We start from the raw sequence: 13,436 nt of genomic DNA, 5'->3' as shown, positions 1-13,436 counted from the left end.
GCGTACCGCAAAAAAAAAAAAAAAAAAATCCTGAATCTCTTTTAGTATCTGTATTCAGTCCATTTCACTTTCATTCAACAAGTCTTTGTTGAGGACCAGCAACTGCAAAGCACTGGCTTAGGTTCTGCCTTGAAAGAATGGTTCCTGGTCTTAAGAAATCTACAACTTGGTGGAGATCATTTGCAACCTGTAAATCGAACCATGACCCAACAAAGAATATGGAAAATTCTAGGAGGGGGTATCAAAGAGGTATGGGGAAATCAAAAGAAGAGAAGATGGCTTGTGTTTAGGAAGTTATTCTCTCCTTTGGAGATGGCATTTGAGAAGGACCTGAAGGAATGGGAGGCATGTTGATGGCCAGAGACAATGGGGCAGACACTGCAGGTGGAAGTAGCAGCGTGAGCAGAGGCACAGTACATGTTCAGGGTCAGGGTCAGGGTTAGGAGGGAAGAGGCCAGTTTGATTGGAGGGCAAGTTGTATATAGAGGGAAACACAAGGCTAGAAAAGCAGGGTGGGCCGGGATGCAGAGGCCTTGAATGTCAGGATGATGAAGGCCATATGGAGACACTGAAAGACACCTTGCAGAGCTGATGAATCAACATGAAAGCAATGAGGAGGTTATAGCAGAAAGAAGAGAGTAGAGAGCCCAAGTCCGAGTGACCACAGTAGCCTGCATGGAATCAGGAACAGGAAAACGTAAACCAGGACCACGAAAGCGGGAGGAACCTTACTTTACAGATGGTGGACTTGAAGCAAAGAGATTTAACATGCTTCACAAGGGTCAAAACCTAGTTTCCAGACCCAAGTTTTCAAACGCCTCCAGCCCTGAGATGGTCGGTCTCACCTGCTCTGTGTCATATTCATGACCATCCAGTCTTTGGCGTAGACATTCTTTCCAATTAGATCTTTAAACATGATAAAAGTTTCCATGAGGAAGTCCTGCAGAAAACAAAGGAGGAATGGTTGGGGGAAAACTGGGTTACACTTCATAAGCCTTTCCTCCAGGACACTGACATAAAGGAAGGAACACGATGGCCCAGGTCCCGTAACAGTCTATCTTTTGAGTAAGGTTTATAGGGATAAAAGAGTATTTTTTTTTAACTTTCTTTTATATTGGAGTATGGTTGATTAACAATGTTGTGTTAGTTTCAGGTGTACAGCAAAGTGATTCGGTTATATATATACGTGCATCTATTCTCTTTCAAATTCTTTTCCCGTTTAGGTTATTAAGGAATATTGAGCAGAGTTCCCTGTGCTGTACAGTAGTTTCCTGTTGGTCATCTATTTTAAACATAGCAGTGTGTATGCAACAGAGAATTCTTACAGGTATCCTATGATTTGATGTTTACATCATATAATCTGATAAGGAAGAGAAGGATTAAAAAATTGTCTGTATTTTATAAATGATAAAACTGAGACTGTTGGGCTTCCCTGGTGGCGCAGTGGTTGAGAGTCCGCCTGCTGATGCAGGGGACATGGGTTCGTGCCCCGGTCCGGGAGGATCCCACGTGCCACGGAGCGGCTGGGCCCCCGTGAGCCATGGCCGCTGAGCCTGCGCGTCCGGAGCCTGTGCTCCGCAACGGGAGAGGCCACAACAGTGAGAGGCCCGCGTACTGCAAAACAAAAACAAAAACAAAAACAAAAACAAAAACAAACTGAGACTGTTGAAAAATGAAACGACTGGCTTAAGGCCGTAGAAACCAAGAAGCTGGAGAGCTGGGAAGAGACCTTGGGATTCTGGATCCCAAGTTCAGAGCCACAATATCTTCAGTCCTTGGCGGCCAACGCTGCCTGAATGGATTTATGGTACTTCAAATGAATTCACCAACAACTGTGAGAAAACTGATACCTGTTGTTTTTTTTTTAACTTTTTGGTGTCTTTTAAAAATTGAGTTACAATTAACATACTAACATATTCTATTAGTTAATTAATATTAACATAATATTATGTTAGTTTCAGGTGTACAACATAGTGATTTGATGGTTTGATACATTAGGAAATGATCACCACAAAGAGCCCAGTTACCATCTGTCCCCATACAAAGTTGTTACAACACAGCTGACTGGATTCCCTATGTGTACATTACATCCTGGGACTTATTTACGTTACAGCTGGAAGTTAGGATCTCTTAATCCCCTTCACCTCTTTCATCCATCTCTCTACCCTCCTTCCCTCTAGCAACCACCAGTTTGTTCTCTGTATCTGAGTCTGAGAAAACTGATATTTCTAATAACTCTGAGTCCAATTCTCCCTTAGTATTATTAGAACAGAACAAAAAATGCTATAAATAAGAAGCAGAGTCATGATTCTTCCTCTTCCAGGAATGTTACCATGCGTAGCCTGGGGGGAGGGTCCTAAATGGTCCTTAAGAAAAGATTATAGCAGTGGACCATCATGTCTGTAAAAACTAATAACAAAAGCGCAGTACTGAAAAAAAACAGCTATTCTACTCGAAAGAGGGCTAAGAGGAAAAAGGAACAATCGGGCTAAAAAAAATCAAAGCTAAAAAGTTTGGAAAGCTTTTAAATTTATTAGTTAGTTAAATTTAGACATTTTCCGCTCAGATTCCTGAAATGAAAATCCAGTCCAATTTCTCTGGCACTAAACTGTGCAGTTCTAGCTCATGAATGACATCACATACAGAAAGAACATGGGGCTTGGGAGGCAGGGGGCCTGGGTTCTATTTCTAGCAATATTCCTCTGAGACCCCGGTCCTGTTGGCTAACCAGTACACTTCAGATGCCAAACAGCATAGGAATGGGAGCAATTCCAGCTCTCAAGTCTGTGCCTCTTCCTTCTGGTTCAATGGAGAGTCAAACTCTCTACCCTCCATTCTGAAATCATAGACATAGTTCACAAGTTTTTCAGGTTTTCATCATCCATTTTAAGTACATCCATTACTTATTAACTATCCTATTAACTTTTTTCCTCAAGTCAATAGGAGTTGATGGTTCGTGAAACAAGGATGTAGATGCCGGTTATCTATTCTGATGCCAACTCTATATTCAACTCTAGTGCTCTCAGTGAACTGTAAACAGTGATGACATAATAAAGGCAGTTCACAGATAACCCCGGGCCTCACTTTATCTACCACTTCCCAAAGTCTTTCAAGTGATTTCTTCAGAAGCAGCAGGAGCAAGAGAAAGGACAGTCCACTGGAGGTCAAAGGGCTTAGCTGTACTCTGCAGTTGTGCCACTGATGACTACTGTTCCCTTGGGGACAATAATCCTCTCTTAATTAGATGATGCAGGGCTTCCCTGGTGGCGCAGTGGTTGAGAGTCCGCCTGCCAATGCAGGAGACGCGGGTTCGTGCCCCGGTCCGGGAAGATCCCACATGCCGCGGAGCGGCTGGGCCCGTGAGCCATGGCCGCTGAGCCTGCGTGTCCGGAGCCTGTGCTCCGCCACGGGAGAGGCCACAGCAGTGAGAGGCCCGTGTGCCGCAAAAAGAAAAAAATAAAATAAAATAAAGATGATGCAGGGGAAGAGCTCACCACTGTCCTGGAAAATAGGAGTTAAATCTGGTTTGTTTGGTTTTTTTCTTCTTTTTGCTTACTTAAAGGAGCCAAATTGTCAACAGTCTGAATTTAGTATAACTTTCTTTATTCTTCCTGCTTTCAGAAGGGAATCTGAAAAAAAGTCACTAAACTATTTTTATATTAATTTTATTTTACATATGTAATGATAACGTAATATCATTATCATAAGTAGTTGGTTCTCATAGCTAGTTAACACATGCCAGGCACAAAGTGAGGCATTTTCCACATGTCCACTCATCAATACTCACATTAACTACCTCCTGCCCCCAGGTAGGTACCATCCTACAGAGGAGGAATTGAGGTTTAGCGAGGTTACACAGCTTGCCCAAAATTTCATAGAGGGAAGCAGAATAGTCAGAATTCAAACTCAGATCCAGGTGTTCTAAAGCCTGTGTTCTTAAACCCACTACGGAGGAGAAACACTGCTACCCTTGGCTTCCACCTCTCCCCACCTCTCCCCTCTTCCTAATTCTCTCACCCAGATCTCTGCAAGCACAGCTACGGATCGCTACAGATTCCTGTACCACGCTGCCAGCCACAGCATGGCCTACGTGGAGGTCCACATAGGACTACAGACTAAGCCCCATTAAGTCCTTTATTGTGGTCCAGGACAGTGCTCTGAAGGTTCATCATTGGATCGATTACAACTAATAATAATAAACAGTACAATTCCTCGTGTGTTTCTCCTTCATGTAGACCTCACAGAAAGGAGAGTGACTGGCAGAGAAAGAGATGGATATCCTTGGGTGTACTGGCCACATGCTATCAGTATAATAAAGGCAGAAAGTGGAAAATCTGGAGCATAAAAAAATTGGAATATGCACGAATGATGTGAAGTTACCCGGAGCAAAGATGAGCGCAATGAGACCTTGCCGGTTAATGCAGCTCCCTGTCCAGCCCACTTTTCAAAAGATAAGACAATACCTTCAGCGATTTTTTTTTTTTTTTTTTTTTTTTTTGGCCATGCAGCTTGTTGTATCTTAGGTCCCCGACAAGGGATTAAACCCAGGCTACGGCAGTGAAAGCACCAAGTCCTAACCACTGGACGGCCAGGGAATTCTCATCTTCAGGGATGTTTAACAGCCACTAACAATTCTCTGAAGGGAAGGATCCTGGGGAAGCAGCCAGAGACCTAACTTAGCCTCTTGGGCCACCTTCGGCTGTATGCTTAATAGTAATTATGAGAACAATCTTCTTGTTTAAAACAGAAGAGAACGGAATATTTTCAACTGACGGTAACTTACAACTGTTACCTGGGGCAGGTATTACCTCTTTTTGTTTCCCTCTCCAGGGAATACTGAAAAGGATGACATCGACCACATCTTAAAAGACCATGAACATCTCTGCCTCCTAAAATCCTTGCCAGGGCATGGGTGACTACTGTCCCTGAAAATGAGACACTGTCCTCTTCTGAGAGCAAAAGAGGCCACCCAAACCTTTCTAAATATGGACTCTCTCTAAATCCAAGAGACGCACGTGGCTGCGTGAGGACCTCCTGGTATATGTACTGTACTCGTCTTCAAATCCTGTGGCAGAGAAAAACTTTCCCTCTTGTAACCCCTGTGGAAAGCGACACAACATTCGGAGGTGTGTGGGAAGAGACTCATGATGCTCAGTTCTGCCAAAATATGAGAAGTCTTAAAGTTACCAGGATCCAATGAAGACAACTTACAATAATGTCTTGTCTGGTCTTGAAAGTGCTGATGTAGTGGCTGTAGTGGCTCTCGTCCATCTGCCGCAGGATGGCAATCATGCAAGCAATGAAACTCCCCTGGAAGGAGACCGAAAACACAAATCCCAGCTCCTTAGACCACCAACTGACAAAGCAAGATTTGGGCGCATGTACTTTGGTTTTCCCCACCCAATTAACTATGCAGGGACCCCAGCACGCTGGAAACATACTGCATTCTAAAGGCCCAAAGGCATGGGCTTTGCAGTTTCTGCTAAAAGTAAGGTCCTTCCAGGTTTGAGTGAAGCAGTGTGGAGGGCTTCACTCATCCTATGAATAGCCATGACCTCTGAAATCCTGTAGGTCAGGGGATACTGACTGTAAGATCTCACCTAGATGACTAGTTAAGCTGTAACAACTTGCAGATCCTGAGTTGCTTGTTGAGACAGTGGTGTAATAGAGACGTCCAGGGAGAAACGTCCAAAGTATTTAGATCATTTAAATAAATTTGAGCTCGGAGGAAAGCAAAGAGGAAAAAGCGAGGTCGAAGAGAGGTCGTAAAACTGAGTGGAAGAGCAGAAGAGAGGCTAGGAGAGCTCCCTGCTGGACCACTTCAATGTCATTCCACCAGCTCTGGAATCCTTTGGCCAGTGATTCCTAGCATGTTATGCTATGTAACTGTGGACGTGGTTTGAAGAAAGGGATCGGATAATTAGATGATTACCATCATTTCCATTTTTGAGGCCAGGAATTACATATTCAACTTGCTTTCCCCTAGTCCAACCATATTTGAGCCACAGACTTAATTTTCTAGCCAGAGGGCAAGTAGCTAAGGTAGTATCCTCTTGTATTCATATAGTTATGAAAACAACACAAATTTAAGTGAACTTGGTTGGCACAGAGGAGATGAAAATACAGCTGTTCCTGGGATGGAGAGAATAACTTCCTAAACACAAAAACAGTGAAACACTATCCATGTACACCTCTCTCTGAATGAATGTCTGTCTTAGGTCTCTCTTGTTTAAAAAAGTTTATTTTTCTAATTATAAAGTGATGTAAATTTATTGTATTAAGGCTTTGATATATATTGCCAAATCAGCATATAGTTTGCATTACCATCAGCACCTAACACTATTTGTTTCTCCAGGCCTTTGCCAAGTGTTTGTCCAAATTTTACCCTTTCAGGAAAGCCTGTTTTTTATTCTGGCTGCACCACGCGGCTTGTGGGATTCTAGTTCCCTGACCACGGATTGAACCTGGGTCCCTGGCAGTGAAAGTGTGGAGTCCTAACCACTGGACTTCCAGGGAAGACCCAGGAAAGCCATTCTTAATCAGCTTTTACATAAATTGTAACTATTCTACCCTAGCTCCCCTTATCCCACTCATTTTTTTCTCCATAGCACTTATAGCCTTCTAATACTCTGCCATTTATTTTCTTATAATTTTTCTTGCTAGAATGTAAGCTTCTCTAAGGTAGTGATTTTTGTCTGTTTTGTTTCCTTATATATCCCCAGCATCTAGAACAGTGCCTGGCTTACAGTAGTTTCTTAGTACATATTTGTTGAATAAATGGTTTTTATTTACCACAGCAATTTGGGATAGTTCTTTTTCTACGTCCTCTGATTAAAATCTAATCAGAGATTTTAGCATCGCAAAAGATGCACCTTTAGTAAAAGATGCTTCATTTATTTTTTTTTTTCCCTAGGTTAACCATTTCTTTTATTTATTTATTTAACCATGGAAGAATGATGGCCTTTATTTTCTTCAGAAATAATTTCAAACTTACAAGCACGTTGCAAGAATACTACCAACTCCCATATGCCCTACACCCAGATTCCCCAATTGTTCTTTCTTTTAAGCACTTTAAAGTTGCCATCCATTATCTCTTGGCTTCCAAGTTTTCTGACATGAAGTTATTGGTTGTTCTTATCTTTGTTCCTCTACAAGATGCTTCATTTAAATGATGATACAACTCGGCCTTTCAACAGTTACCTCTGGTCTCAATCACACTTTTTATCTGACATTTAATAGACATAACAGGCGGAGAATAAGAAGCCAGGGCAACACTGACATTTCTAACAGCATGCTAACCCCAAGTTCTTTAAATGGTTTTTCCTTGAACCACAAGGGCTGGATGGTACCACAGGGCACCGATTTTTAAGCACACTAAATATCACGGGGAATATGATACGAAGGGGAAAACTGACTTTATCAGAACTCCTCTCATGGTGACTAGAGTGCGTAGTTGTGAACATAACTTGGTGAGCTGCTGGGGGTAGGCACGGCTGACAGCATGCAAGGCGCTGCCTCCAGGCTGGTTGCCCAGGGCCAAAGCCCACCTCAATCACCTGGTGGTTGTGTAACCTTGCTCGGGTTTTTGCACGTTTCCTCATTTGCAAAATAGAGCTCGGTGTGACCTTTCAATGAAGTGCTTAAGGTAGTTTCTAGCACACACACACACAAATGAGCTAACAGTGACTCCTACCATCATCATCACGCTGGCTGGACATACCTATACTATTACCGTTATCATTCTAACAAAGGCGGATCCACACAAAGCACGCGTACATTGAGAATTACAACTAAACTGCTTGAGACAATAGGGGAAATGCTAAATGCAGTCAGCCAAACCCCTAAGTTTCTGCTCACCAAGGCTCATATTTTCCTGAAATAAAATATAAAGCAAATATTTAAAGAGCATTAGGTCGAATGGGTCCCAAGTTCTCAGTCCACCTAGGGTGCCTGCATATCTCAGTGGGTCTCTGCTTTAATATATTATAAGAGGCTTTTGTTTCACCTTCCATATGAGCAAGGCTCCTTATGATTTGTACTGGCGAAATCCTTTAAAATGTTCCCCCATTTGCCTCCCCTACCTCCCTGGTAGATCATTTTCCCTCAAGAGAAAATCAGCATCAGATTTACTCACAGTTATAATGAAGAGTCACTCATCCAGGGGGGCTGTAAAGTTCTAGACCCCATTCATTTCCCGAGGGAGCTATGCCACCCAGCCCGCAGCGCAGACTGGAAACTGGGATGGGAGGGGCCTATGTGAATCTGGTCTCAAGACACTGCTCCCCAAAGCCTCCCAATGGGCAGGTGGGATGGGACACTAAGAAGCTGCGGTGGGGCTTCCCTGGTGGCGCAGTGGTTGAGAGTCCGCCTGCCGATGCAGGGGACGCGGGTTCATGCCCTGGTCCGGGAGGATCCCACATGCCGCGGTGCGGCTGGGCCCGTGAGCCGTGGCCGCTGAGCCTGCGCATCCGGAGCCTGTGCTCCGCAACGGGAGGGGCCACAACAGTGAGGGGCCCGCGTACCGCAAAAAAAAACAAAAGAAAAAAGAAGCTGCGGTGGCTGTGTGGTCCCCTGGGCGACACTCACGATGTGGGGAGACTGTCGGCTCATCCCAATCACAGTCCGGTTGATCCTTCTCAGCAGCCGTTCCATTATCAGCTGTACGTGCCGCGCCGTGGGACCCTGAGGGCGAAACAAAGGGATGGACACCACTTCTTCTGACTCAGCTTCACTTTTCTTAAAGAAACCTTGGACTGCTGAGAGTTCTCTTTAACTCTCATTCTGGCTCTTCAGTACAAAGCAATCTCTTGTCCAAAAGGGGGAAACATTGTCACAGAACGATACATAATGTTATTAAGGAATCTGCTGAACGTAACTGGTTCCGAAATTTAAAAGATGAACGTGGAGATGCAGGGGATGCAGGGGAAGAAAGCTTCTCTAATGACCCAGGTCATCTGGGCTCACTGAGAGCTCCCTGTAGCCAGCAACGCAACAGTTTATGGAGACTCCCACTAGCACGAGGTACTCGGTCCTGATGCTGAGCAGATCAGGTTACCCAGGACTATTTGGCGCATGAGCGGGAAGAAAAAGGCGAAAACATCAAGTTCTTGCTACCTCCTCTCTAGGATGTAAAAAAACAAGAAATTCAAGTCAAGGATACTGTTATGGACTGATCATTCGCATTCAAAATTCCTGTGTTCAAGCTCTAACCCCCAATGCGATGGTTATTTGGAGATGGGGCTTTTGGAGATAGATAATTAGGCTATGAAGGCAGGGCCTGGGACTGATAGGTTAGTATTCTTATAAGAAGAGACACCTGAGAGCTTGCCCTACCAAGGAAAGGCCGTGTGAGGACACAACGAGAAGGTGGCCATCTGCAGGACAGGAAGAGGGCCTCACCAGGACCCAACCATGCAGGCACCGTGACCTTGAACTTCCAAGCCCCAAGAACTATGAGAAATAAATTTCTGTTGTTTAATCCACCCAGGCTGCAGTATTTTGTTTCGGCAGCTCGAGCAGACTAAGACGGGGATTTACTATTCGGAGTCTGTTATGTGTGACCATGAGCAATTATTTAACTGTGGAGCTTCAATTTTCATAGCTGCGAGAAAAAAAAGAAAAGATCCCGTACAGGAATTAGCTGGGCTGATGCACCCAACAGTGCCTCATGAATGTTCAGTCTTTCTTTCTCCTTCTTTCCTTTCTTGTGGTTTGATGCTATAACTCCTTCAGCTCCAACTTATCAATATTCAAGTTGCCTTTTCAAAGCCTTTACCCATTATTGCTTGTTGACAGATATTCGAATCTCCTGCTTAATGCTTCAAACAACTAGATCACTGCTATTTATGTAATTTTATTAAAACACCAAGTATCGTTAGCGTCCCCTCTCTCCCACCCTCCCTTCTTTCCTTGCTTGCTTTTTATTATTTCTCTGCTTGCTTTATATTTCTTTAAATGAAAGTGATTCATAACACCTGCCTCTCTCTAGGAACATGGGTGCCGTGTAGCCATCATGGCGGGTAGCGACTATGGTTTGTCTTCGACTGAAAACATTCTGCAAAGTCCTCCAGCCTCTTGAGTGGAGGCTATGACAGGTCTATCTCTAGAACATGGAAAATCCAGGCAGTGTGGCCCCAGGTTTTTTGAGGGGGAGGAGATGAGGTAAGATTAAAAAAAAAAACAAAAAACATCATTTCTACCAGGCTCCAGAAGAAAGGATCAGTTTCAGAGAGAACATAAAATGAGAACTTCTCAGAAGCTCCGGCAGATCTACAATAGTGGTGTCAGGTATCGGAGGTATAACAGGGTAGAGGTTTCTACCTAACAAGTCTAAACAGGGCTCTGGATCTGAAAAGTCCTCAGCAGGATCTCAGTGATGGGCAAACTGGGCCAATCAGGAAAATCAACCAGTAGCAGCCCCAGCAGTAGGTGGATCTCCCTGGACCTAGATTTGCATGACAGAGTCTAGCTGGAGAAGCCTCTCTAAACACCTCTAAAATGGGTGCAGCCTGCCCCAGCGCCCAGGTTCTCAACTGCCTGGGACTAGGAGAGCCGTGCAGTGGTTCCTGTCCCAGGCCATGGGACCAGTGTACGCTCTGCTCTGCATCAGCGACTCTTTGACTCACCACATCCTTCCTGTCCAGAACTTCCAGGAGGTAGCTCAGAAGCTGCGAGCTGGCCTCATGGTCAGGCTTGCTGGAGTTGTCGTCTAATTGGCCGCTGAGCTGGTCTATCAGCAGAGGCAACAGCACGTCTCTGCACTCTGAGGGGGAAAATGCAGACCACTCACCAGCTGTAGGAGCGCCCCCCCGAACTGCCTGGCTCCTTCCTGCAACTCCCTCTCTGCCTGTCCCCCCAGCTCCCAGCTCTGCACTCAGCCCTGCAGGGGCTCCTCCAGGCCACCGAGGAGCATGTGGTTTTAGGCACGGAACTTAAGCCCTGTACCTTGACCTTAAAAACAAAGAAAATCCCACCTACTGTGGATCCACATAGCCAAATGTTTATTTAACAATTTCTTTAGCTTTTTTTTTTTTTTTTTTTAAAAAGGCCAACTTGGGAATTCCCTGGCAGCCCAGTGGTTAGGACTCCATGCTTCCATTGCAGGGAGCACGGGTTCGATCCCTGGTCAGGGAACTAAGATTCCGCAAGCTGCACAGCGCAGCCAAAAAAAAAAAAAAAAAGCCAACTTGATACTTGCAAGCTAAGTCATATGAAACTAATGAACTAAGCAAGGTATATGCTTTTAATATTTTTGAAACGTTCCACCTAATGGAGAAAATGTACTCGAAAATTCCTATAAATAATGAGCTCCACCAGCACATCTCAGTGTTTCACAGACATTCTGTTCATGCTTTCGCAGGCACGTGGACTTCATAAAGTAAGGTATTATCTTCCTACTATGTCTTCCTTCTGAGATCTTTCACAATGATAAAATATCATTCTGATGAGTCCAGACATTCTGGGCACTAACAGAAACGACTGTGAATGTTGATAATAGTTCCTCTGTTGGAACCTTCCAGGGCATCCTTGCTCTTCTGCTCAAACAACGCATCTTTATTGTCTCGTTTATGGTTTATGCATCCTTAGAGGCAGAGGGAATCACAGCATAGTAAGAGGTTGACTAGTATTAAGTTTTCCACTTGAGAGCACTCACTAGCTTTCTGCACTCCCCCTAACTGGGTCCTTGGAACAGCTGAAGTGTCTAAGCACAAATTCTGAGGCTCAGAAAAGGTCAGAGCCAAAAGACGTGCTGATATGAGCTAGTTCAAGTCCATCCTTCCACAGAAACAGAAGCTGAGACTTAGAGAAGGTCCCTCATTCGTCTAAAGTTACATAACTAGCCAGGGGCAAGGCCAGAAGGGTTCTCCCACCAACAACCCACTCAACTTTTCCTATTTCTGAGGTGTCCTGCCAATCCTCAGACCCTCCAGCCAATACACGCTGCATGAGTCACCCTCTGGGACTCCCTGACCTGGTGGTGACTTCAAAAGAAGCTCCCACAGCTGCCCCACCCTAGCGAGTCTTGGGTTTACTGGGAAAGGACCGGGTATTGGACCTCTTTCCCATGTCAACTTTGGGACAGGAACACAGTGATTTCCACCTGGTGGCTATGTGCTTGACTCTAGTTACAAAATGAAGGGTCTTTTATCAGTGTAAGAGAGTTCTCTCTGCTCCCAGCAGTATGATGGTAGTCTGGCTCTCCTACAGCTCCCCCCAAAACCTCTCTGATTTATAGTGATTGCCAGTTTCCATGGTGTAAGTCCTTCTGCCATGGTCACTCTTCAGCCACTAAGATGACATGACTGGGCATGGAGTCGAGAAGAGATGTGCATAACCAGCTCCGCCGAGCCAGTATAAGTGGCGTGCAGTCCATCACTGCCCTACAGCATCATGGCATCACTGCCCCAGAACATCACTGCCCCATGGCATAACTGCCTGCCCCAGCCCCTGGTCACTGACGTTATACTCTAAGTCAAAGGAGATGCATTTGTTTAAAAGGACCATCTTTACTGCTTGCCTGTTACTTTACGGGGTTCCTATTTTGAGGACAAGGTTTGCTAATTAATGAGACACGACTTCAAATTAAAGATTAAAGAACACATGCTTTTGCTCTTTCAGGAACTATGGGAATGCTGAACTGATTTCACTTTCTCCTTAAAACTGGTTTCCCAGGAGGTCCTCAAGTACCAGCAAACGAATGGCAAGGACATTAGTGACATTAAAAAAAAAAAAAAAGGCAGTGTTGGCTGAAGAAGACACAAGACCGGGATTTCTTTTTTTCTCTTTTTTTTTTCCCCATTTATTTATTTATTTATTTAGGGCCACACATGGCATGTAGGACCTTAATTCCCTGACCAGGGATCGAACCCGCGCCCCCTGCATTGGAAGCGTGGAGTTTTAACCACTGGACCACCAGGGAAGTGCCCAAGACCGGGATTTTTGTAAGCAGCAGTTTTTGGTGGAGACTCACCCGACTGCCGGAAAAGGTTGCTCTCTACTATCTTGGTCATGCAGTTCAGTTTCTGGCGAACTAACTGGTTGTCAGGGATGCTCTGGATGAACTTGCAGAAGAGCACGCTGCAAGAGAAACCCCAGGAGTCACTGTTTTCATGCTGCCGAGCTCAAGGGAGCATTACCCCGCTACTGGGAAATTATTTGCGCGTGGACAGGTTTACCTGGAATTCTCTCCACAATGACCTGAGAGTCTGTCTCTAGGAAGCAAAGGAGAGGCTGTATTCCGTGCTCACTCCAGGGCTCAGCCTGGGAGCTAAGTCAGCCTAAACTGGCGAATTAGGCAGGTCCATCACTGCTTTGCAGACCTACCTTCACCCTCCACTTCTGCAAAAGTCTTTTCGGGCTACCTCCACCCCAGTGTCAATCACCATCTGACTCGGCATTTCGGGGGTACTTAGGTATAGGGCTGGAAGCGTATTATT

General features: G+C 44.9%; 1 protein-coding gene across 1 annotated transcript in view; it reads right to left on the bottom strand.

Moving 5' to 3' along the window:
* Positions 1 to 13,436, bottom strand: part of DOCK5 (dedicator of cytokinesis 5) — a 214,772-nt gene that overhangs the window by 48,233 nt on the left and 153,103 nt on the right. The window contains exons 25-29 of the mRNA XM_007458822.1: positions 12,971 to 13,077; positions 10,626 to 10,762; positions 8,587 to 8,682; positions 5,212 to 5,310; positions 846 to 940 (exon numbers count right to left, since the gene is read on the bottom strand). Coding sequence (XP_007458884.1) covers positions 846 to 940; positions 5,212 to 5,310; positions 8,587 to 8,682; positions 10,626 to 10,762; positions 12,971 to 13,077 — 534 coding nt within the window. The remainder of the gene's footprint in view (positions 1 to 845; positions 941 to 5,211; positions 5,311 to 8,586; positions 8,683 to 10,625; positions 10,763 to 12,970; positions 13,078 to 13,436) is intronic.

The sequence above is a fragment of the Lipotes vexillifer genome, unplaced genomic scaffold, assembly GCF_000442215.2.
Source record: "Lipotes vexillifer unplaced genomic scaffold, Lipotes_vexillifer_v1.1 scaffold484, whole genome shotgun sequence".
Classification (NCBI taxonomy): domain Eukaryota; kingdom Metazoa; phylum Chordata; class Mammalia; order Artiodactyla; family Lipotidae; genus Lipotes; species Lipotes vexillifer.
Note: the sequence above shows the minus strand (reverse complement) of the source record. Positions and strands in the feature narration are given on the sequence as shown.